The 23,554-nt window shown below is 34.4% G+C and overlaps 3 protein-coding genes across 4 annotated transcripts; 2 read left to right on the forward strand and 1 right to left on the reverse strand.

Annotated features, from left to right (window-relative positions):
• The first annotated feature begins 968 nt into the window (after positions 1 to 968).
• Positions 969 to 7,627, forward strand: LOC131928984 (betaine--homocysteine S-methyltransferase 1). The gene is made up of 8 exons (XM_059285167.1): positions 969 to 1,072; positions 2,734 to 2,927; positions 3,590 to 3,784; positions 4,172 to 4,283; positions 4,686 to 4,864; positions 5,383 to 5,464; positions 6,096 to 6,244; positions 7,353 to 7,627. Exons 1-8 carry the CDS (start codon positions 1,060 to 1,062, stop codon positions 7,482 to 7,484), a joined length of 1,056 nt encoding a protein of 351 aa, XP_059141150.1. The 5' UTR covers positions 969 to 1,059; the 3' UTR covers positions 7,485 to 7,627.
• Positions 7,628 to 9,803: 2,176 nt separating this feature from the next.
• LOC131928985 (peroxisomal membrane protein 11C) lies at positions 9,804 to 13,199 on the reverse strand. Of its 2 annotated transcripts, none has more exons than XM_059285169.1 (5): positions 13,080 to 13,199; positions 12,491 to 12,790; positions 11,855 to 12,030; positions 11,617 to 11,691; positions 9,804 to 11,203 (listed from the first exon to the last, which is right to left on the reverse strand). In XM_059285169.1, exons 2-5 carry the CDS (start codon positions 12,731 to 12,733, stop codon positions 10,963 to 10,965), a joined length of 735 nt encoding a protein of 244 aa, XP_059141152.1. In that variant the 5' UTR covers positions 12,734 to 12,790; positions 13,080 to 13,199; the 3' UTR covers positions 9,804 to 10,962. The 2 variants fall into 2 exon arrangements, with proteins under 2 accessions (XP_059141152.1, XP_059141151.1); XM_059285168.1 differs by having other exon boundaries at positions 13,042 to 13,190.
• Positions 13,200 to 13,282: 83 nt separating this feature from the next.
• Positions 13,283 to 20,966, forward strand: LOC131928990 (uncharacterized). The gene is made up of 8 exons (XM_059285175.1): positions 13,283 to 13,405; positions 15,493 to 15,625; positions 15,760 to 15,860; positions 16,478 to 16,576; positions 16,771 to 16,889; positions 17,163 to 17,207; positions 17,580 to 17,690; positions 18,239 to 20,966. Exons 2-8 carry the CDS (start codon positions 15,495 to 15,497, stop codon positions 18,332 to 18,334), a joined length of 702 nt encoding a protein of 233 aa, XP_059141158.1. The 5' UTR covers positions 13,283 to 13,405; positions 15,493 to 15,494; the 3' UTR covers positions 18,335 to 20,966.
• The last annotated feature ends 2,588 nt before the right edge of the window (positions 20,967 to 23,554 follow it).

The following is a 23,554-nucleotide window of genomic DNA, read 5'->3' on the forward strand; positions in this document are numbered from 1 at the left end:
AATTTTGCATATAGACATTAATTAGAAATTTAATAAATTAAAAAAAAAACCGGGTAGCTCCGGGTATATAATACTTATTAATAACTACACACTTCACGATCTCTTACATACACGTTTTTACTAAAGCCAGTGCTGAGCCTGGCTGGGACGGGTAGTCTACATAATAATGGTTACTTTAAATAAACAGAACATTAGTGATCAGAATAGACAACCATATCACGGTATTATTTTAGTTATCTGGTGAAAAAATACCCCCCCCCCCCCCCAAGTTAAAAAGGCCGAGTTCACCATTAGAATGGAACAGAAATTGTTACACTGGGATAAAGCACGTTATTTATCTTTAGCGAATTGGTGAAGTAAGTTAGCTTTAGGACCTATGTTTCAGGCCGAACCTTTAGGCTAGGGTTACGTGCTCAGTGTATTTCAGTGGTTAGGTATTACATACAACAATGGCGTTATCATAGACACCCCCCCCCCCCCCCGCACGTACAGTTTTCGCTTTTTTAAAACTGAATAAACTTACGAACATTAGTGAATGAACGCCTGTAAAATTAAATTTTATAATGAAAAAGAGGATTTGTTGCATTCAGTGGGGGGGGGGGGGGGGGGAAGGAACGTTGTTTCATAATGCACAGCGCATCTTTTGTGTACTTTTGTAGGGCAGCGGTTTGTTGCCATTGATTCCGAAATATGCAGCACCCAGCGGTCAACTCAAGCTGTTTGTACTCCGACCCTCAAAAGAAAAAAAACAAGTTTGTGTCGAATTGGCTTCTTTTTAATTTTTAGATGTTGAAGCTGTTAAAATATCTATCGTGAAATAAAAAAAACAACAACAACATATAAGCAAGACCCTCCCCAAATAGACTAACCCACCGGGCGCCCGTTGGTGGGGTGAAGTAGAGTGTCCTCTTTCGGTTACACCCCTGATTCTATTGTAATCACCATTTGCTCTACTTTTAATGCTGCTTGACTCAATTATACGAGAGTGAAAAAAAAATAGGACTCAGTACAACAGAACTTGAATTCTCAGCCACAGTCTCATTGTCTTATAGGTTCAAGATGGCGCAGTCAGGTATGTCCTCTTTAATCACTAACGAGAGAGTTTAAAATGTAGTAGTTATATTCAAAGAAAAAAGAAAAAACAGTTCTGACTCTATGAAATATAATTTTTTTATAATGTTTTAGAGTGAGGTAGTCTTAATAGGATGTCATTTAATACACTAAACACTTAAAAAAAAGAAGCTTTTTTTTGTATCTTACCAACTCGACAATATTCTTATCTCAATTCACTGGCCAGATAACGGCCGTGGTAGAGGTGAACGACTGTAGGTTATAGAAATAAAATTAACTTGAAAAGAAGTTTTAAAAATTATGAACATGTGGCTTGTAAAAACCTGCACGCTACACATAACACATACGCCACATGTTTGAACAGTTGTGAGTTGCAATCATCCCCACCTACCCACACACATGTAACAGCTGTGTTAGCAGAATGTTTGGCACAGATCATGTGTTATGGCTACACGAATAACACACAAACGTGTAACAAGAAAGTAAGCGACAATTATGTAAAGTGCGTGTGATGTGAACATCTGATTAAACTTATTAGAAAACAAGCGACAACCACCAACTTCTGGGAATGAATAAGAAGAAGTTGAGCATAATCTTACACAAATACACATTAATCATGTTACGGTGTGTATGATTATTGATTGGCCTGGTGACACAGACAGTAACACATACAAGTACACTTTTTATGTCAAATAAAACAATATCTATGGGACGGAGTGGTCTAGCGGTAGAGAGCCATACTACTAACCCGTAAGTCTCAAGTTCGAATCCGGGTTCAAGTCAGTAGACCGTCCCTGAGTCCACCCAACTCTGATGGGTACCTACTACCTAACTCACGTAAGGGAAAGTAAAGGCGGCTGGGCATAGTGCTGACCACACTATCTCTTCATATGCCGAGGTCACAGAAACAAGTGAACTCTACTTCACTTGAGTACAACCACACCATTCTAAGTTTCAATGACAAAAGCTTAAACTATCAAATTGCGGACTGGAATATAATTACTGTATGTTTGATTTCACAAAATTTTTATTGGTCAACAAAACCTTGACTAGGCTAAAGCAGTGTCCACACATTCCCAACGACTTGGCCCGACTCATATCCACTCTTTTTCTTAACGTTTTCAGTCCGTGGTACTTATCACCTGATGTGACAGTTAACAACTCACTCAGTCCTTAATCCTTGCGCCTCATAGTTTTTGTAAATATATTTTCTGTTTTCCTAGACACAACCGTATTTGTTTTGTAGCGTTAGAACAGTGTTTAGGTTTTCGTTAGAGTTCTCTACTTTATGAGGTATGACGTACAGAAAAAGACACGATGGCCAAATCTATTTCTATAATGAAAACCATAAAGAAACGTAAAGTGATACTGTCCGGTACTTCAACAAAACCTGCTTACCAGATGCGATATCTCATCTTTACATTGAGAGACAATAGATGCACACAGTAGTGAAATCCTCAAGACGAGGCGAGAGCATTACACGAAGAGATAATGTGCCTATGCATCGTCCTTCCCTTTTTAGCTATGACACTTACTATTCTCATTTTCTTTGGCTGAACAATTCAGGTTATGGACAAATCAATATTTCAAAAGTGACATAATAATTTGATTTATCATGTTGATCCACACATATTAAAAAAAAATCTTTTTAAAATCAAACAGGATCATTATTGGAGCGCTTGGCAAATGGCGGGAGTCTGGTGGTCGCGGAAGGATACATTTTTGAATTTGAAAGACGGGGCTATTTGCAGGCGGGTGCTTTTGTACCAGAAGTGGTCATCGAACGTCCAGATTTGGTCAAGATAATGCACGAGGAGTTTGTCCATGCCGGAAGTGAAGTCGTACTAGCATTTACGGTAAGTTACAAGTTCACTTGTCTATGTTGTTAGTAGTCGATCAGTCAACGGTTCTAAGCCTTTTTTTTTTGTTTTCCATACCCTAGCTCGAAGTCAGAGGCGTAGCGACCCCTCCCGGCGCCCGGGAAAAAAAATTTCAATTTGGCGCCCCCCATATAGTTTTTATATTTATAATTCAAAATAGCAGCTAAAATGAGCTTATTTTGGCGCCCCTAGGGTCGGCGCCCGGTGACATATGTACCCCCTCCCCCCTGACGCTACGCCTCTGCTCGAAGTTACAGAAAATTAGTACACATTTTCGGATTACCATTTAGTTAAACCGTATTTAAAAACATCTATGTAAAGTAATTCCTACATATATTGTCCTGAAGTGAATTTAAAAAAAAAATCCATTTGTTGACCACTACCTACCACTATAATATTAATGGTACTAAGTGGTTGACCATCACTGGCCACTGTATATTAATGGTACCAAGTGGTTGACCATCACTGACCACTAGTACTATGGTAGTTAATGTTTGACCATCACTGACCACTGTATGTTAATGGTACTCAACTGTTGACCATCACTGACCACTGTATGTTAATGGTACTAAGTAGTTTACCATCACTGACCACTGAATATTAATGGTACTCAACTGTTGACCATCACTGACCACTAGTACTACGGCCACCGTGAGAAACTCCGTCTTGTGGGGAGGGAAGATGAGCTGGAGACGATGAACAGACGAGCTCTGTCGATAGCTCGCGAGGTGGCGAGGTCAACGGGGACGTTGTTTGCCGGCAACATCTGCAACTCCACCATCTACAAGAGGGATGACGACAGCTCCAAGAAAGCCACCGAAGCCATGTTTAAGGTCAGGGATCTTTAAGAGGGAAGAATTATTTGAACACAATTGCCAATTGTATTGGACACTATAAGTTAAATCATAGCAATTAATAGAATAATCTTACACCTGTTTATGTTTTAGTAAAGAGCCTACTTTTACAAGAGCCTATTTAAAAAAACGTCTTGAAAGTACACGTGTTTTTAGCAAATCTATAATTAGTAATTCCTGGGGTATTCGGTTTTTAAGTCCTTAACCCATAAAACCCAACGAGAATGAATGATGATTATTTCTGAGCATCCATAGTGTTTGATATAATAGTGTAAAAAAAAACACTTGCAAAGTCCTAGAAATAGGCATCTTTGATTTACTTTTTTGACTTTTTAAAATTATAATTGATTTTTCTTTTTAACATAGGAACAAATTGAGTGGGCAGTAGAGGAAGGCGTCGACTACATCGTTGGAGAAACTTTTGGTGAGCTTGGCGAGGCTATGCTTGCACTTGAGTCCATCAAAAAGTACGGAAAAGGTGGGTTTTCTTTGAGCTATTAAAAAACACTAACTTTAGTCCAATCTCGAGTTCGAACCCTCGGGCAGATGAGGCTCGTTAGCTGGGGACAGCCACTCTTCTAGGAGAGACAACTCCAAAATCAAACAACTGCTGCCTTGTAGTTTGTTCTTGGTTGGACAGAGGCTATGGAAGCAAATCCAAAAAAAAAAAGCAGGCTGAAATCGTATTCAATGGCCTCAATGACGTATAACCAGTTGACACGTATCCTTAATTGTGTTGGAGGGGGATCGCTTCCAACACTAAAGTTAAGAACGAAGAAGAAGTCCAATCTGCTGTATAGACCTACATATAAAGGAACAAATGAGTACAATATTTGTATACTGAGTAACTGATGTAGGTACGTATGCTCCTGAAACACAGGTGTCCCAGCAGTCATCACACTAGCATCTGCAGGACACGACTACACTTTTGATGACGTCCTGTTTGAAGACGCATGTCGGCAGCTGGAGGAGGCGGGTGCTGCTGTGGTTGGCCTCAACTGTGGCCGAGGTCCGGGCTCTATCCTTGGTCTGATGAAGAAAATCAGGGCCGCCTGTAAGGTGGGTTGTTGATAGGCATAGCAGGCAGTGGCGTAGTGCGGAGTTAGTTAGAGGGAGGGGGGGGTGAAGGGAGGGTGTTCGAGGTGCGTAACAATACCACCATCATTTATTCATTTCTGGTCTTTGGCGAAATTAAGCTGTTACATTTGGTTTCTGCCTCGAGGGTATGATGTTTATAAAATAATTGTTTTCTTAGTAAATGCAAGAATTTTCATCCATGGTGTCAACCGCCCCCCGCCCCCCCCCCCCCCACCAATTTGTCCCCGATATCGTCCTCACTACCACACCCCGTCAAGAAACACTAACAAGTCTTATACTGGAGGGGATAAATATCTACAAACAACGTTGTGACAGAAATCGAATTATGCTCAATGGCATCAAATGTATAAATACACCTATGTATACAGAAAACAAGAAACAAATTAAGTTGAAAGACAAACTACGTAAACATACTATATCACACTTTTGAACATTATTTCTCCCACAATCACTTCAAAAAATTCCCATTTCCGCTTCAGGGTCCTATAGCGTGTCTACCTGTACCGTACAGAACCTCTGAGAAGTTCCCCACCATGCAATCTCTTCAAGACCCGGACACAGGTGAGTTGTGTGACCACTGATACACGCAGGTATTGTGGGTGCCAGGCTTGTGTTGTGTGACCACTGATACACGCAGGTATTGTGGGTGCCAGGCTTGTGTTGTGTGACCACTGATACACGCAGGTATTGTAGTGACAGTGGGTGCCAGGATTGTGTTGTGTGACCACTGATACACGCAGGTATTGTAGTGACAGTGGGTGCCAGGATTGTGTTGTGTGACCACTGATACACGCAGGTATTGTAGTGACAGTGGGTGCCAGGACTGTGTTGTGTGACCACTGATACACGCAGGTATTGTAGTGGGTGCCAGGATTGTGTTGTGTGACCACTGATACACGCAGGTATTGTAGTGACAGTGGGTGCCAGGATTGAGTTGTGTGACCACTGATACACGCAGGTATTGTAGTGACAGTGGGTGCAGGGATTGTGTTGTGTGACCACTGATACACGCAGGTATTGTAGTGACAGTGGGTGCCAGGATTGTGTTGTGTGACCACTGATACACGCAGGTATTGTAGTGACAGTGGGTGCCAGGATTGTGTTGTGTGACCACTGATACACGCAGGTATTGTAGTGACGGTGGGTGCCAAGATTGTGTTGTCTATGAATATCTTCATTCAACCTTCCCCAGGTAAACAGTCGTTCCCGTATGACTTACCTGGCCACACGTGCACAAGAAGTGAGATAGAAAACTTCGCCAAGTCCTGTAAGGAGCTGGGAGTCAACTATGTTGGTCTGTGTTGTGGTAATTGTTCACATTACACCAGGATTGTGGCAGAGGTATGTTGGTCTTTGTTGTGGTAGAGGTATGTTGGTCTGTGTTGTGGTAGAGGTATGTTGGTCTGTGTTGTGGTAGAGGTATGTTGGTCTGTGTTGTGGTAGAGGTATGTTGGTCTGTGTTGTGGTAGAGGTATGTTAGTCTGTGTTGTGGTAGAGGTATGTTTGTCTTTGTTGTGGTAGAGGTATGTTAGTCTGTGTTGTGCTAGAGGTATGTTGGTCTGTGTTGTGGTAGAGGTATGTTAGTCTGTGGTGTGGTAGAGGTATGTTGGTCTGTGTTGTGGTAGAGGTATGTTAGTCTGTGTTGTGGTAGAGGTATGTTTGTCTTTGTTGTGGTAGAGGTATGTTAGTCTGTGTTGTGGTAGAGGTATGTTTGTCTTTGTTGTGGTAGAGGTATGTTGGTCTGTGTTGTGGTAGAGGTATGTTGGTCTGTGTTGTGGTAGAGGTATGTTGGTTTGTGTTGTGGTAGAGGTATGTTGGTCTGTGTTGTGGTAGAGGTATGTTAGTCTGTGTTGTGGTAGAGGTATGTTGGTCTGTGTTGTGGTAGAGGTATTTTTATTCTGTGTTGTGGTAGAGGTATGTTGGTCTGTGTTGTGGTAGAGGTATGTTAGTCTGTGTTGTGGTAGAGGTATGTTTGTCTTTGTTGTGGTAGAGGTATGTTAGTCTGTGTTGTGGTAGAGGTATGTTTGTCTTTGTTGTGGTAGAGGTATGTTGGTCTGTGTTGTGGTAGAGGTATGTTGGTCTGTGTTGTGGTAGAGGTATGTTGGTTTGTGTTGTGGTAGAGGTATGTTGGTCTGTGTTGTGGTAGAGGTATGTTAGTCTGTGTTGTGGTAGAGGTATGTTGGTCTGTGTTGTGGTAGAGGTATGTTGGTCTGTGTTGTGGTAGAGGTATGTTGGACTGTGTTATGGTAATTGCTAACATTACATCGGGATTGTGGCAGAGGTATGTCAGTTGCATCAGTGCTCAGTTTCATTAGTACATCATATGGGATCTAAAATAAAAACAAACACATTTTGCATTTGTAAGCTAAACAAACATATCACAGGGGAGTTAAAAAAACACTTCATAATAAAGGCATTATTTTGACCTTTTGACCTCTTTCTTGACCAGGTCTATGGACGCAAGCCACCAGCCAGTCGTTTCTCTCCTGACATGTCGAAACATTTCATGTACGGGGACAAATCCAAGTTTGACCAGTACCACACTGAAGAGATGGTCAAGTTTACCAAGGCTGACAACTAGACATTGTAGGCTTAGGGCATAAAAATTATAACACGATAACCTGTTAAAATATAAGGTTATAGAATGTGCTGTTTTAACAATATTTTAGGATATGTAATTGTTTTTTTAGTCCATTAAACTAAAGATAATTTTTGAAAACATAATTAGAGTTTGGTTGAGGTCACGTTTTTAAAAATAATTTAAAATTTTTTTTATTAGGGTGTAGTAGTTTAAATGGTTTTAGAAATTGAAGAGTCTGTGGTTTTTATTGAACAAGTACCTCTGATAGGCGTGTTAAGTAGGTACATGGAAAACTTTTGTAATATTCGCAAGTACGAATGTAGCTCAAGTAAACAGGTTTTGTTTGAAGGTTTACAGTAGGTATATGTCTACCATGAGCAACATAAAAACAACAACAACCACCCAGAATCACCCGCAAATCTTTAAAAAGTTATAACCGGGCAAGGTTTATATGGGACTGTACACAAACACTAATTGTTAGACTATGCAACGTTGGTCCTCATCGCTGTTATAACAATAACTCCAGACCCACGCAGAACAAGTCTAAACCGTTGTTCCAGGTGTGAGAGGTGCTTAGATGACTGCACCAACATTGGAGAAAAAGGAGAGTTAAAACATAATCTCTTAGACTCAGTTTGAGGCAGGCTTGAACTGGGCGACAACTCCCCTAACCTCCACTAACATAAAATATCTAGATGTGGTTCTCGTTCATATTTGATTGGTTCATAATACGAATCTTATGCTGTGCAAATGGTTCTGACACGGACAACTATAAGCACAGGGGAGACAATCGACCTTCAGTGTTTATTTTTACATGTTGTTTTCACAAAAAGGGTTACACCTGTTTTAGAGAAAAGACTGCATTGGTCTGAAGAACATTAAATTCGAGACAACAAGCACAATGCCTATTAGTTTTTGTTTTAGCGTTTTAAAATAGGTTTATTCGCAGAAAATCATATTACAGCCACTGGCTGTATTAAAAAATCAGGTATTAAAATGCGACTTAATTATTTAAAAGAAATCTGCTCATAAGACTATAGACGGAAAACTAATTCTTTAGACAAATAAAAAGCCTCTTCTAGATAGAAGTTCCCCCTATAAGTATATATGAATATTTTGTTAAGTTTAATTAATATATTTTTGCATACATTCAAAGTTAATAAACTATTAAATAAGTAAACAAAAAAAAATGAAATAAGAAAATCTTTATTAATGCGCAATTGACTCATACCATAACTTCTGTGGGTATTTCTCCATCAAATTTTTTGACCATGATAACTTTTGATCTGAGCCATTTTATCTCTCAGAACTTTTGTCAGTGAGATATGTGTCTAGGATACTGAGATAATTTACCCTGTCATCATAACAACATACATCTCCATATGTAACAGTAGAAGAGGTCCACAGCCAGCATGTCAACACTACAGCTTCAGCCAAAACTATAACGAACTTCAATGCTACAGCTCCAGCCAAAACTATAACAAACTTCAATGCTACAGCTCCAGCCAAAACTATAACAAACTTCAATGCTACAGCTCCAGCCAAAACTATAACAAACTTCAATGCTACAGCTTCAGCCAAAACTGTAACAAACTTCAATGCTACAGCTCCAGCCAAAACTATAACAAACTTCAATGCTACAGCTTCAGCCAAAACTGTAACAAACTTCAATGCTACAGCTCCAGCCAAAACTATAGCAAACTTCAATGCTACAGCTCCAGCCAAAACTATAACAAACTTCAATGCTACAGCTCCAGCCAAAACTATAACAAACTTCAATGCTACAGCTTCAGCCAAAACTATAACAAACTTCAATGCTACAGCTCCAGCCAAAACTATAACAAACTTCAATGCTACAGCTTCAGCCAAAACTGTAACAAACTTCAATGCTACAGCTTCAGCCAAAACTATAACAAACTTCAATGCTACAGCTTCAGCCAAAACTGTAACATAAAACACTCTGGGATTAACCAAAGCAATAACAAACATAAACACTACTGGACCAGCTAAAACTAAAACAAACTTCATTGCTACAACACCAGCCAAAACAATAACAAACAACAACACTACAGCACCAGCTAAAACTAAAACAAACTTCAATGTTACAACACTAGCCAAAACAATAACAAACAACAACACTACAGAAACAGCCAAAACTATAACAAACTTCAATGCTACAGCACCAGCCAAAACAATAACATACAACACTCTGGGACCAACCAAAACAATAACAAACATCAGTACTGGACCACCAAAACAATAACAAAACATCAACACTACAGGACCAACCAAAACAATAAACAAAAGATAATATTTTAAAATCCAAATACTTTTTATTGAAATAAAATAGTAAATATAAAAGAAATATCTGTTACATGAAATGGAACTTTATAACAAGCAATTACATTGGTTTACATTCTGTTAAGTGACACAGCTTACTTCACTTACTTAATAGATTCATAATGAGACTAACAAACACAATGAAACAATCTCCAGACATAAAACTTACTTCACATAAATGGTAGGAATAAAACTCTTCTATACTTAATAAATTCATAAATGAGACTAACACACGCAATGACACAATCTCCAGACATAAAACTATCACTGTAGCAATAAGTCTTCCAGTTCCATGCACGACATCATTCATTATACAAAACTAGAAACAAATATAACAAAACAAAGATTTTAAAAACCTTTTAACAAGCAACACTTAATTAGCTCATACATAGTCCATAATTCACATGCATTCCATTTTCAATTTTCAAATCAACTGAAAATGAAAGGCAATGATGTGTAAAATCTAAACAACAGTACTACAGACCACATCGTACCACTAAATTAACCACAAAATTAACTGACTGTAGGTTAACAGAAACAATGCAGGATATTACACAAGTGAAAAAAACTTTAAACATGCATCACAACAATATTTCCTGAGTGATTACACAGATGATGTATGAAGTTCCATGTTATAGGTACAGTATAATACAATTGAGTTATTACAGAGATATTTTAGACATTAGTAGCATAATTTGTTCCCCAAATAAGTTGAAAACAAATGAAATTAGAATCTTGCAGTTTAGTTCATTTTACATTATCAAAGCAAGTTTTCTATAAATAAACAAAAATGTTTATAAACAAGTTAGACTCATGCTTCAATACTATTAGTTCATAGTAATCATAGTGCCTTCAAGATTCTAATATACGCATTGCACCACATACTGTTTTACTTGTATATTTCACTGATTAAAAATGTAATGGGTTTATGTGCTTATCTATTTAAGCTAGATATTAAAAGATGACAGAAACCCAACTTCTTCCACCAAACTTAAGTAAGAACAAACAAACATTTTAATATGTGGTGGCTATTTGCTCAAATGTTTAAAAACTTCAATAAAATCTGTTTAAAAAATAAAATTTCAACAAATTTACATGATAAAAAGGCACAAGTGGCTTAGGTTTTTCATGACGCAGCTCATGTTTTCTTGGAAGGCCAATTACGATAAATCATAATCACAGTTCCTATTGTTCCTATGATGCCATTGGTTGAAGGTTTGAGCATACCAGCCCATAATACTCCAGGCGGCATCCATGAAATAGCATTGATGAAATCCGAGCTATGCTGGATAATCAGTAGAACAAGGTCCTTTTTTCCACGAGAAATAGCTTTTAGTTTTTCTTCAATTTCAGCATTTTGTGAAGAGCTGTATCCAACACTACCAAAGTAAACAAATATGTTATTAATACAGAGCTATAAAAAAAAACCATAGTTAAAAGATCTACTAGTTATTTCATTTAGTTGTGTAATTTGTAATAAAGTAAGCCTGAAATAGTATGACTTTATGATCTAATTTCTATGCACATTTTATTGTTGTCTTTCACTACTTTAAACTATGTCAAATATTGTGTTTAACTAAATTTAGAATTAAATATAAAGCTTGTAAAAAAGACCACATTAAGTCAATCACTCAAAAACTATTCATAAACTGCATCAGCCCCCATATCTAAGGTCCAGGAAAACAAGAAAACCCACCTCATCACATTTATGCCACTACCACAACTCTTTGATAAACACAGTTTGCTCCACCCAAATACACCAAATAACCCAAACTTTCTTCAAACCAATTACCTGTCTCTATCCAAAGCTTTTTGTTTGTGCAGGTTCTTGGCTTGTAAATTTAAATTCCTAATTTTTATAAATGATCTGCAAGACAATAATCCATGAATGACAATATGAAAAACTTCCACTTAATACAGCAATTACTTTATGTGAATGTATCTGGTGTTGTCAAAACTCTTAACATTTGCATGACAAAAGACAGTTTCTAAATTAATACAATGGAAATATCCCACAATATAAAACTTACTTAATAATTTCTCCTAAAAGGGACAGAGTCCAGAAAATAAGTCCCAGCAATGAGAACAATGTTGGACTCCCTGCTAGCAATGACTTCTGCCTCAACCAAGCTAAGTGTTCAGAGGGATAGTAGGCTTGATTGAATAGAGCTATAGAAAGCTCAAGTGGTTTTAATATACCCTTTTCCTGAAATGAAATTAAGCACTACTTGTAATGTAATGTTAAAAAACCTCACCCATTTAGCTTTTAAATTTGTTTAGAGAATAGTGTTACTACTAGCAGCTATTTATACACATAGCTAATTAAGTATGGAAATTTTTAACATACTATACCAATCAGTTGATATTACTAACTAATGAGAATATACAAAATATATACACACAAAAAAAGGAAGTAGGAGTGTCTGTAAATCTTAAATAGTTTTTATAATATTTCTATTCAGCACACAGTATGATACAGATAAAACCAAAATGTAATTGTCTAGGCATCATCAACAATGTAGAAGATAATGTCTTTCTCATCAGTTACACAAACATTAAATGTGATTATTAGGCCTAACATGTAAAAATCTGAGTTCAAATAATATTAAAAAGTTTCTTGACCCTTTTTTTAAACTAGACAGCTATCAATAGAATTTTTAACAAACCTTCAGTCCAAAGCTAGTGGACATGTTGTATAAAAGCATTGACAAGTCATCAAACAAACGTAGAATGACACGACAACCACTCATTTCTGAAGATAATTTCCTCCACTTTTGTTGACGGGGTGTCTTGCCTTCTCCTCCTAAAAACATTGCACCATAAGTTACCAGTCTGATTACTTTATCTCTACCCCTGTATGTCTCAAGGAAAGTCACCAGGGTGCTCAAACTTTCTTTGATTGATGACATTTTTAAGATTGTCTTGCGTTTGAGTTAAAACAACAGAAATTCTGCGCCATCCACCACCTGTTAATAACAAAAAACAAGAAATGAATTTATTAGTTATTAATTTAATATAGGCCTATATATATATATATATATATATATATATATATATATATATATATATATATATAGGCTATTATAATATAATATAATAATTGCCCCAAATCATCGAGATTCAACTGAACTGCTGAAATGCTGATGATAGGCTATAAATAAAATTATAAATTATAAATGCTAGATTTAAACCAATTAAAAGTCCCTTAAAAATGTACAGGTGCTAAAAAATGTGTCTCTTAGTGCCCTTCTTTACCCTATCCCTATAGACCTAGAACATAGATCTAGATAATTTTAGAATTTATTAGATTATCATCTCTTCTTTTTCTCTAGATCTGTTTAAGGCATATTTGAAGAGTTCAAAGGTTGAGAAATGTAATTTTAATTTTGGTAAACGAGCTAAGTCGTAAAGTCAGTGATCACAGTTTACGACAGCCAAAAACAGAACTTTTGTTTACATCCTAAAGGAAGTCTTCGTGGCAAATATTTATTCGTTTTAAAAAGGATAGTAATCATGATAACTTTTACATATAACTCATAATATATCTACTTTACATTAAACAGGACTAAGCTAACTTTTAGGTAATTTGCAACGTTAGGCTAATGATAAAATAGAATACAGTAAGCCTACAAAATTACCAATGTTGCTAAGGCAGCTAGAATCTAGAATCTAGATCTAACTGCTAAGCCTGCTAAATAATAAACTGCTAAGCTAAGGCCAGGCACTTTTACTTTGAACTTTGTTTTGTAGTTTTGTAGTGTAACAATTAATTAACAACTATTGAATAGTTACTTAAGTTACATACAATACAATCTAGAATCTAGATCTACAATCTACAGTAAACTGTGACACACTGTCTGTGTCTCACTTTGTTGGTAGTTTGTTATTTAATATTATTAATATTAATATTTAGGCTAATAGGTATTTATTATTTAATGTTGATTGTTGAAACTAATATTTTTTTTAGTTAATAAAGTTATGATTTATGACTGAGTCAGCGAGTCAATTTCAAAACTTTAACTTTGAATTAAAATTAAAGTATGAAAATGTAGGCCTAGAGTAGATCTAGGGATCTATTCTAGTTCTAGAGTGAATCTAGACTATTGTAGAATATCATCTAGAGAATCTAGAATCGAGTGCTATGAACTGGTAGTCTGGTACGAGAATGAGATTTATGCTGCCTTCTTGCAATCCAAGCTAGATTGTCTCATCCTCACTTTTTCATACATACTTGAAAAATTTGCCAGAAGAATAAAAAAATTGGTAATCTATAGTTTTAGGTACGTAAAATCGCCCACGGCTAGTAATAATGTACGAAAAAGTTACCTCATTGTCAAGGCTTTAATTAGGCCTAATAGAAGTATATTATTGTGATATATTTGTGTCAAATATTATAGATAAATGAATAATAAACCAAAATCAATGTCTAAATATATAGTAGGCCAGAAATTAACTTTAAACAGCAGTGTTTGCGATCAAGATTTGCTATAGGCCTATAAACAGCAGCCATTTGTAAAATAGAGTGGCTTCCCCTGAATCTCGCGCTAAAAGTTTTTTAAAAAAAACTTAAACGAGAGGCTGCTATAGAAAATGAGCATGGTTGCATCTGTTGGAAACATTGCTAGTCTTCATTTATTACTGAAAAGTTTTAATTCAATTGTTTAAAAACAGGTACATAAATGAAACAAGGAACATTTTTGTATTTTTCAAAACATAAACCCTCCTCAAAATGTGAAATAATTACTAAAATTTAAGGAGTCACCTGTTTTCACATTACTAGTCGCTGGCGATTTAACGTACCTAAAACGATAGATTACCAAAAAATTAAATATATTCGATAAAAAAAATTCGGGCAGATGAGGCTCGTTAGCTGAGGACAGCCGCTCTTCTAGGAGAGACAATTCCAAAATCAATCAACTGCTGCCTTGTAGTTTGTTCTTGGTTGGACAAAGGCTATGGAAGCAAATCCAAAAAGGAAAGCAGGCGGAAATCGGACTCAATGGCCTCAATGACGCATAACCAGTTGACACGTAACGCTTAATTGTGTTGGAGGCGTGGTCGAGTCGGCAAAGTTCAAACACTCTGGCAGATAAGGCTGGATCCCTTCCAACACTGAAAATTAAGAATGATGAAGAAGAAGAAGATACAAAAATCTCAGTTGTATTTTATCTTTTATGTTTCATTGAAAGAAGTGGCTGCCATTTTACATTACTTGATACTGAAAGTAGGATAGCGAATATTAGTTGAAACCTCACCGTACCAAGCCATTACACACACAACTAAATTTCGGTAATAAAATTAGAAATTCAGTGCAGAAATCTAGCATTAATTAGCCTAACGCTAAACCTTTTTGAGTTTTTGATGAATGAAAACGTCGATTTTATGGGGTATTCGGTTCCTTGTTATGAGATGTGGCATTTTTCCTGAAGTGATGTGGCTCTATGCAGTTTAATAAAATGGCTGCCTAAGTTATAGATTTAGTATTTATTGCATCCAGCTTAGATATTTATGTTGTAAAAAGATGGATGCTGTCTTAACTTAAATTTCAGCATCAGTTAATAATTTAATTAATACTTAGATCTTTGTTATTAGGCCTATATTCACATACTGGCTTTAAAAATATGCTATCAGGCCTGCTACCTATTTATAAATTTTGCACTTTTTTCAGATATGCCAGTCCAGCCTGAAGGTTTCAGGGCAGGTCTTGTTTATTTTATTCTATTGTTAGCTATCCCACTACAGTATTATTTATCCAGCAATGCATCTGTACCATCTGGACAAAGAGATGCAATATTCAAAAGGTAAGAAAACAAGTTTTTACTCTATTTTATTGGTAGTGATCACTACCATAGTACACATATTTGTTTTCTAAAGTTTAAATGTTCTTAGTAAAACCACACTGTTATAAAATAAATAAAATACTCCATCTTCGTAGGTTGGTGGGATCATTAAGTAATTTCCAGTACAAATATTTATCTGTTACATCATGGAAGCGCTGGTGCTCAAATGTTTGGCAGACAGTGGATGGTTGGAGAAGTAAGTATAATAATTAGATAATAAAATAAGAGCAATTACCCCCAGGAGCTACTTTTAAAACTGTCCTGCCTTCTTGTCATCGACATTGTATTACTAATATAAAAAAAAAAGCAAAGTTCCTTTTTCAACCTTAAGGTCCATAGGGCAGGTTCACCTGTATCAGTGACATACGTATATGATATTTGAAGAGATAGTGCTGTCAGCACTATGCCTAGCCACCTTTGCCTTCCCTTATGTGAGTCAGGTACCCATCAGAGTTGGGTGGACCCAGGGATGTCTAGTAGTCTAGTAAACCAAAAGAGAAACAGGAATCCAAACTATGGACTCTTTGATTAGCAGTGGAACTCTCTACCATTTCACGACACCATCTCATATTACTAATTTGTATTTTTTTATATTTGTTTTATTATTGTTCGTTAAAATACTTATTAACATTTATATGCAGAATTTATTACTTGGCAATCAGTGAAATGTAGTAACGCATAGTACAAAGTTAAGTGTTACTGAGGTTGTATTTATTAGAAACACCATTCTTCTTTATGTACAAGAATTGGTCTTAAGACAACTGAACATTGTATGGCTGATTAGCATTTACATGTAATAGTGTTTCTGCACAGATGGCAGGGGCATATTTGTGTCTGATGCTGATGAGGAGAGAGGGGAATCTCCAGCCTTGGACATTCTTCGGATTAGAAACCCCTATGGGTACTTTGCTAGTAAGTATTTCCTAAAAAATTGTGTATATTCTTGTTTCGAAATTACCACAGGTGGAGTGGCGGATTTACTATTGATTTTCTTTTTGAGAATCTTTAATCATTATAGCTAACTTTTCCAACTGTATTATTTGATTGATGCAATTTTTATGTTTTTAGCTGATTTGAAATTAAAAAAAGATTTTCCTTGTCATCAGCCTCAACAAATATCAGATCACCACGGCAGCTTCAGGTACATTACCGCGTTGGTCAAGTTATCAGGCACAAAATTCATGGGTACAAGGGCGTCATTATTGGATGGGATCTTGAAGCGCAGGTCAGTGCATGCAGGTTTTTTACAGTTACATTTCTTCACTAAATACATTTAAATCTGCAAACATTGGTTGGTAACTCTAGACCAAGCAGAAGATAAAACAAAAAGTGTTTGTTTCACTTTGACATAAAAAACAACAATTTAAAGGGGAAAAAAAATTAATAACTTGTTTTTTTGTACTCGTATCTTAGTATTATAATTCACTTATTTTGTTTATTATTAGTAGAACATTTTCTCATTTAAAATATCAACTTAATATAAATTTTTTTATTATAGGCACCAGAGGAATGGCTCAGACAAAATCACCCAGTTAATAAGCCAGTGAGTAAATTATAACAGTTTACTACAAATTAAATGTATAATGTCCTGCTTTTTGCATAAAAAATTGTATTGATTTAGTGTATTCACAGTTATTTAGGTGTACAAGGTAAAAAAAAAATCAAATTTTCCTGTTATTAGCCGGCCCACTGTATCATCTCTGTGTAGGCTCTGTATGCTCTTCTGCTTGTAAATTATTCACGGTTACAAGTATGGTGAAAATATAATTTAGAACATACAGTGAGAAAACATTTCAGGTACTAAGTTTAGATGTGACGTACAATCTCACCATTCACCTTAATAGTTAATATACCTCTAGCTGTTCCTTGTGGTATTGAGTTATTTGAAAGTTTATACTGTTACAATGTTTTCCAGCACTGGAGGAAGATGCCACACTATGCAATACTTGTAGATGTCAAAGATAGACCTGAAAAACAAATAACCTATGTGCCTCAGGAAAATATTGAAGTCATTACTCATACTGAAGTAAGTTCATGAATCTGTTTGCAAGTTTAATTAAAGTCATGTTTCATCCAATCCATTATGATATTTATTAATGCTGAGAGATTCAACTTGTCTTTTTTTGTAGACATCTACATTTCATAAACATTGCCAGTAAATAAAACTGTCTCAGCTGTAGATGCTGCTAATAGTAAAAAAAAACAGTAGAAAAGCTTCTTTAACATTTGTTGCAACAAGTTTCAACAATTTAATACATGCATAATAAAAAATATCCCCTGAATACTTATAGCAGAATCACTTACATGAGGGGTAATACACCAGATTAAAAAAAAAATTCTAGCCATGTTTAATAACTGTTTTCTTGGAAATATAATGTAACTGTAGCAGTAAATATTTATATTTAAAAAATTGAGCATGTTGATACTTAAACTTTCCATTTCTGTTACTTAACTTCAAACATTAAATTCAAATTCTTTTTATTTATTTTGTAAAATCCATTAAAATTAAGTATAATCTATACAATTTAGGTTGAATAAAATTGTGATAACTAGCCCTCAGCACTTTTTTCCCAGATATCTCACCCTAGTCTTGACACATACTTCGATTCATTTGACGGTGCCCAGTACCTGATGCGACCAGCCTTGAAGTATTTGTATCCCAGGGACTGAATCATGTGATTGGTTATCTGCTCTTTGTGCATGTCCAATAATTTTGTGTTTCAACTTAATTATTTACATAAACAAGATGTGATACCATAACTTTTTTTTGTTCACTTTTAAAACTGATTTGTCTTCCTAACTTTCAACATTCACTGTTGATTGAAAACATGGTCAAGTATTATCACATAATTATGTTTAATTTATCATGGTTCCTTCCTATGCTCATATTGTTTTGTAAACACAATTTTTTATGGGAACAATGATTTACTCACTGTTGGTTTTCCCCAACACTATTAGTTCAGAAAAAATGTGTCACTAGCAAGATAACATTTTAACTCAAAATTTTGTTCTAGATTATTCTGATATAGAAAAAAAAGTAGCTCTTGTTTTTAATTTTCTTATGAATCTCTTTTGTTGTTTAGTTAATAATATGTACTTTATTTGACATCATTTTACTTACGAACTGTGACTTATAACCAGCAGTAAACCAGTGTTTGACAGTAATTGAATGATTTTAATATTGTTAAAACTTCTAGAGTAACATCAAATGTACATTTTTATTGGTTTAATATTTTTAGAACTTGTATAATTTTTTTGCCATATAATGTCTCTTCTTTAAAAAAATTACATTATGGGTGTATTTCTAATGCAGATATCTTTGTAGTTATACATACCAATCCAAGTGCAATAACTCTGTCTTCTAAGGTAATGGTCTGGGAGGTCTGGAAGATTTTACACAATTTTTATTTCAATGAACAAAACAGTGATTATTTTTTTCTGTATATTCCTCAATATAACTCATTTCCCCCAACCTCACTATCCCTATCAGAAATCCAACTGCTGATACTCCATGCTTAGATTGGACTATACATAACTTATCTTGAGAAAAGACATATCTAATCTGGCCACCTCTCACTATTGTGTATATCCCTTAGGTCCATCATTTGAAATGAGATAGTTTACCTAGATAAGTTGAAAAATGGAGTATAGACTTAAGGATTTAGTACTGGTTGTTTATTTTATGACATGCTGTAAAGTTGTGTTTGACTGAGAATTCGAGAGCAGATCTCTTGTGACAACCAATCATTCCTTGTGGCTATATTTATCTGGTTTCTTTTCTGCTGTGTTTTTTAGAACTATTTATTGTTTTTAAATGTTGATAAAAATTATCAAGTGCACGCACTTGTTAAATTTAACCAGTCCAAGCATGAACAGGTGCCTAGTCAGCATCTTGTCCGCAAGCCTTTTTTAATTTAAAGAAATAAATAAATAATTGAAATGTTTTTGACCTGTCCATGCAGGAAAAGGTGCCTCGTCACCATCTTGTCCGCAAGCCTTTTTTAGTTTAAATAAATAAATAATTGAAATGTTTAAACTTTCAACTGAAGACAAGTTAGGCCTGAGATTGGTTTTAGCCAATTTCACATTATAGCAAAACAATTTTTAATTTATCTGAATTATATTGTTGAAATTTCCTCTCCTCCTCCCCAAAATACCCTATTATATATCTGTATTTTATTACTCACTCTTCCTACTTGGTTGAAATCTGTTGCATGTTATAAAACGACTCAATATATGCTGACATAATATAAAAACATCCATAAACCATTAAAACAACCAGGTGTTACTTTTTGCTATGTATATACATCTTGTCATGATTTATGCATAACTATTCTTCAAGAGTTGTGAAAGCCAAAATATGAAATCTGTGAGCTGAACAAAAATGTTTCTTGATACAAAACTGTACACATTGTTTTGCTGAGTTGTCCCTATTGCTAAAATAATTGTGGCACATACAGACTGGCCAGATTTGTACATAACCATGGGGGGGGGGGGGGTTAGTTTTCTCAGCATGGTGTTAACCTCTGACCTTGTTGAATATGATCTAAGGTGAAGGGACAAGAACTAAAATAAAAATAATTTTTAAAAAATAAGTTACCTTAAGAAGTGCCATTCTGAACTAGAAGTGATCGTTACATTTTTCTGGTTGCTTTGACTTTGAATGATGTTCATCCAGTGTAATGCTAATTATTTATTTCTTTATTGTGTGACGCTATTAATTGTAATGCTAATTGGCCTATAAAATAAAATTATACTAATTTATAATACAATTAGATAGTAGAAAGTAGTATAAGATTCTTAATACTAACAAACTCCATTTTTCAAGCTTCCTTAAAAATAAACTTTAAATTGATTTTTTAAAATTCTCTGTTTTCACTTTAACACCTCGTAATGAATAAAACTACCTACACTAAACCACCTTTCTCTTGATTAACAAATAGTGCCTCTATAATTACCTTCGACCAAAATTTGATCCCTAACAAAACTTTATACACTTGTAATATCTAGCAGTGCCCAGCTAGAAAATATAGTAACATCCTGTTATCCTTCTTTATAAACTATCAATATGCTCTTCCACTACTAGATTTGCAATTTTAGAAAGTTTAAGGCTGGAACTACAAATTTTTAAAATGTTTCATCTTATTTCATCCCATGAGCCATCTTCACTGTTTTGATTAAGCCATTTTGTAATGTGTAATGTTCACATGAAACATGCATTAAATATTCCAATTGTTTGACAAAGTACTCTTGTAACTATATGGAAATGTTGCCAAGAAATAAAAAAGTACAAAGAGTGAAAGTTGTGTTTAAAAAATTATTTTAGTGTTAAAATATTTGTGTAGTAGTATTATTATTAAAGTTTCAATCCTTTAGTTGACATCCATTATTGACCATTTTAAAAATAAATTGAAGACCACTAACCTAGTCAGTAGAGTGTAATCACTAAATGACTCAAAGACCACTGACCATTAGAGTGTGATCACTAAACGACTCAAAGACCACTGACCATTTGTGATGAAGTCCACTAAAATATTCCTCATTCATGATGAAGACCACTGAACCATGGATGGGTCAGAAAAGTTTAAACCAATGACCAAAAATATGCTGTTACTTCATTCTATAGGGTAGGTGACCACATTAGCTACTGACAGCCATACATTTAAACAGAAGTTTAACTGTAGTTCTTAGAAGCAAATTTAATTTTTGTGATTAATTGCTAAACTTGGGAAATCAACTGAATAACAATTAAAAACATTTTTTTACTTAAAAATAACAATGACAATTAAAAGGCATATCAAATCACATTTTGCAGGTTTGTTTTAAACAGACAAGACAATATATAGCAGTAATACAAGCTAAATTTTCAATTTTGTTCTGTTTTATGACAGGCTGCTTATCTATTTCTTTCACTTTATATTTTGTGATACAAAAATGCTTTTTAAGTAATTAACTTTTTTATAAAAATATTTCTTTTTTAGGATTAAGATTAAAATATCAGTATTTTAGAGGCATTAATTAAAATTGTTTAACAAAAATTATTTATCATATACATGAGAAAACACTTTCACAACCATAATTTGTTTCCTACATTCAAATATTAGTGTCTCAACATTTAAATTTGTAATTAACACACTGCAATCAATTCTGGTCACTAACTCATTCAATAAAAGCAAGGGATTTCAAATGAAAAATTCTTATTCCTCTCCTATAACTAAACCATTACAAAAAAATTGTTTTTATCACAATCAGTTTCAGGGAAAAAAAAAACTTACAAAAAAAACCAACTCAAGTAGCAAAACTACTTTTCTACCATAGGAATGCAATGTAACTTGTAAGTGATACAGTTAACAGTTTAAATTTTTTTTTTTTAATACTAGCAATAAATTTAAATAAATTAAGACTATGCAATGAATGTTTACCCTACATCAACTTTTCACTTTTACAGATCCAAGCCAAGGTTATGTCATAACTTTAAAATTTAGAGCAAAACAAACTGAAAGCCTTAACACATTATTTAATAAGCATCTTTTAATGTGACAAATTAAAAACATAATTAATGCTGAAACCAATAAAAAATGGCTGAGAACACAAGAAGCAAATTTTAAAATATTTATATGATTTATATGTATCTTATTTATTTAACAATAAACTATTAACATAACACTAAATTATTGAGCAAACAACAAATGAAACTTCTCATAAAACTTATTAGATTTTAAGACTGTCACATGAAGCAATTGATTCAAAATTAAAATACACACAACTTAAAGATAACCAAAATAGAGTTTACAGTTGAAGCTTAAAAGCTGGCATTTTAAAATTAAATTAGATTTGTTTTTCATTTAAAATCACCAATACAATTATTACAAATGAAACCTTTGTAAGGTTTTAACAAATGTAAAATTGCCAATATCACAAGTTTAAAGGAAATGTTTTATGTTACAAGGCTATAGCATTAAAAAGATAAACATTTTTCAACCAAGTTCTCATTTGTATTAATTCTGCCTGTATATAGAGGATAGTTAAAACAACAACAGAGAGAACAATATAGGCAGGGGCGGAACTACCATACCGCCAGACCCCGCAGTGCGGGGGGGGGGCCAGGACGTTTAGGGGCCCATTTCCGACCAAAAAACAATGAATTTTTTTTTCAAAAATTATATTTTCCATGCATCTTAAAAGTGGTTTTGTAAAAAAAAAAAAAAAGGTCTACTATAGCAGAGATTGTTGCGTAGAAAAATATTTTAAAATCTCCAAGGGCTATAGTCTGAAAGGTAGGCAAACATTCACACAACTTCCATGACTTACTGCCCTTTTTTAAAATAGGGATGCCCACGAATCTCATTTACATAGTTTTGTACTATGTATAGTAAAAAGCAATTGATTCTCTGAATTGTTATTAAAATAAGACGTACTAAACAATGGTATAGATATAAAAATCAATGTTTTCAAAATTGATATTATAAAAGCCAAAAATGAAAAAAATAAACATAACGCGAGAAACCATTCACGAATTAAGCTTACGTCTTTATATATTTTTGACCAGTTTAAAATGATAGTAGAAAGAACAGAAAAAAATGTGTCTAGTTTGTTCTCTCAGAATGGTTATATATTGCAATGAAGTAGACTAAATTACTCTGTTTAGATACAGATTATATATATATATATATATATATATATATATATATATATATATATATATATATATATATATATATATATATATATATATATATATTAGTTTCGTCACTGGCAACTTGATAGTGGTTTTGTAAGTAACAAACAGAATACAGATCTAATACAGTAGTGATGTTATATGGTAGCTAAGACATGCTGTTGCGTAAAAAAAATAAAAAAATAATAAACACAGCTGTAGTGTGAAAGATA

The sequence above is a fragment of the Physella acuta genome, unplaced genomic scaffold (genome assembly GCF_028476545.2).
Source record: "Physella acuta isolate Inbredline_101_S28 unplaced genomic scaffold, ASM2847654v3 ptg001581l, whole genome shotgun sequence".
NCBI lineage: Eukaryota > Metazoa > Mollusca > Gastropoda > Physidae > Physella > Physella acuta.

Excerpts from the sequence above, each read along its gene's own strand:
- LOC131928984 (XM_059285167.1), top strand. Across the intron at positions 2,928-3,589 it reads AAGTCGTACTAGCATTTACG|TACTACGGCCACCGTGAGAA; the intron begins GTAAGTTACAAG and ends ACTGACCACTAG. Across the intron at positions 4,865-5,382 it reads AAATCAGGGCCGCCTGTAAG|GGTCCTATAGCGTGTCTACC; the intron begins GTGGGTTGTTGA and ends TTTCCGCTTCAG.
- LOC131928985 (XM_059285169.1), bottom strand. The coding sequence starts at position 12,733 with ATGTCATCAATCAAAGAAAGTTTGAGCACCCTGGTGACTTTCCTTGAG. Across the intron at positions 11,692-11,854 it reads CTTTTAGGAGAAATTATTAA|ATCATTTATAAAAATTAGGA; the intron begins GTAAGTTTTATA and ends ATTGTCTTGCAG. Across the intron at positions 11,204-11,616 it reads AAAGCTTTGGATAGAGACAG|TGTTGGATACAGCTCTTCAC; the intron begins GTAATTGGTTTG and ends TTACTTTGGTAG.
- LOC131928990 (XM_059285175.1), top strand. The coding sequence starts at position 15,495 with ATGCCAGTCCAGCCTGAAGGTTTCAGGGCAGGTCTTGTTTATTTTATT. Across the intron at positions 16,577-16,770 it reads CCCCTATGGGTACTTTGCTA|CCTCAACAAATATCAGATCA; the intron begins GTAAGTATTTCC and ends CCTTGTCATCAG. Across the intron at positions 16,890-17,162 it reads GATGGGATCTTGAAGCGCAG|GCACCAGAGGAATGGCTCAG; the intron begins GTCAGTGCATGC and ends TTTTTATTATAG.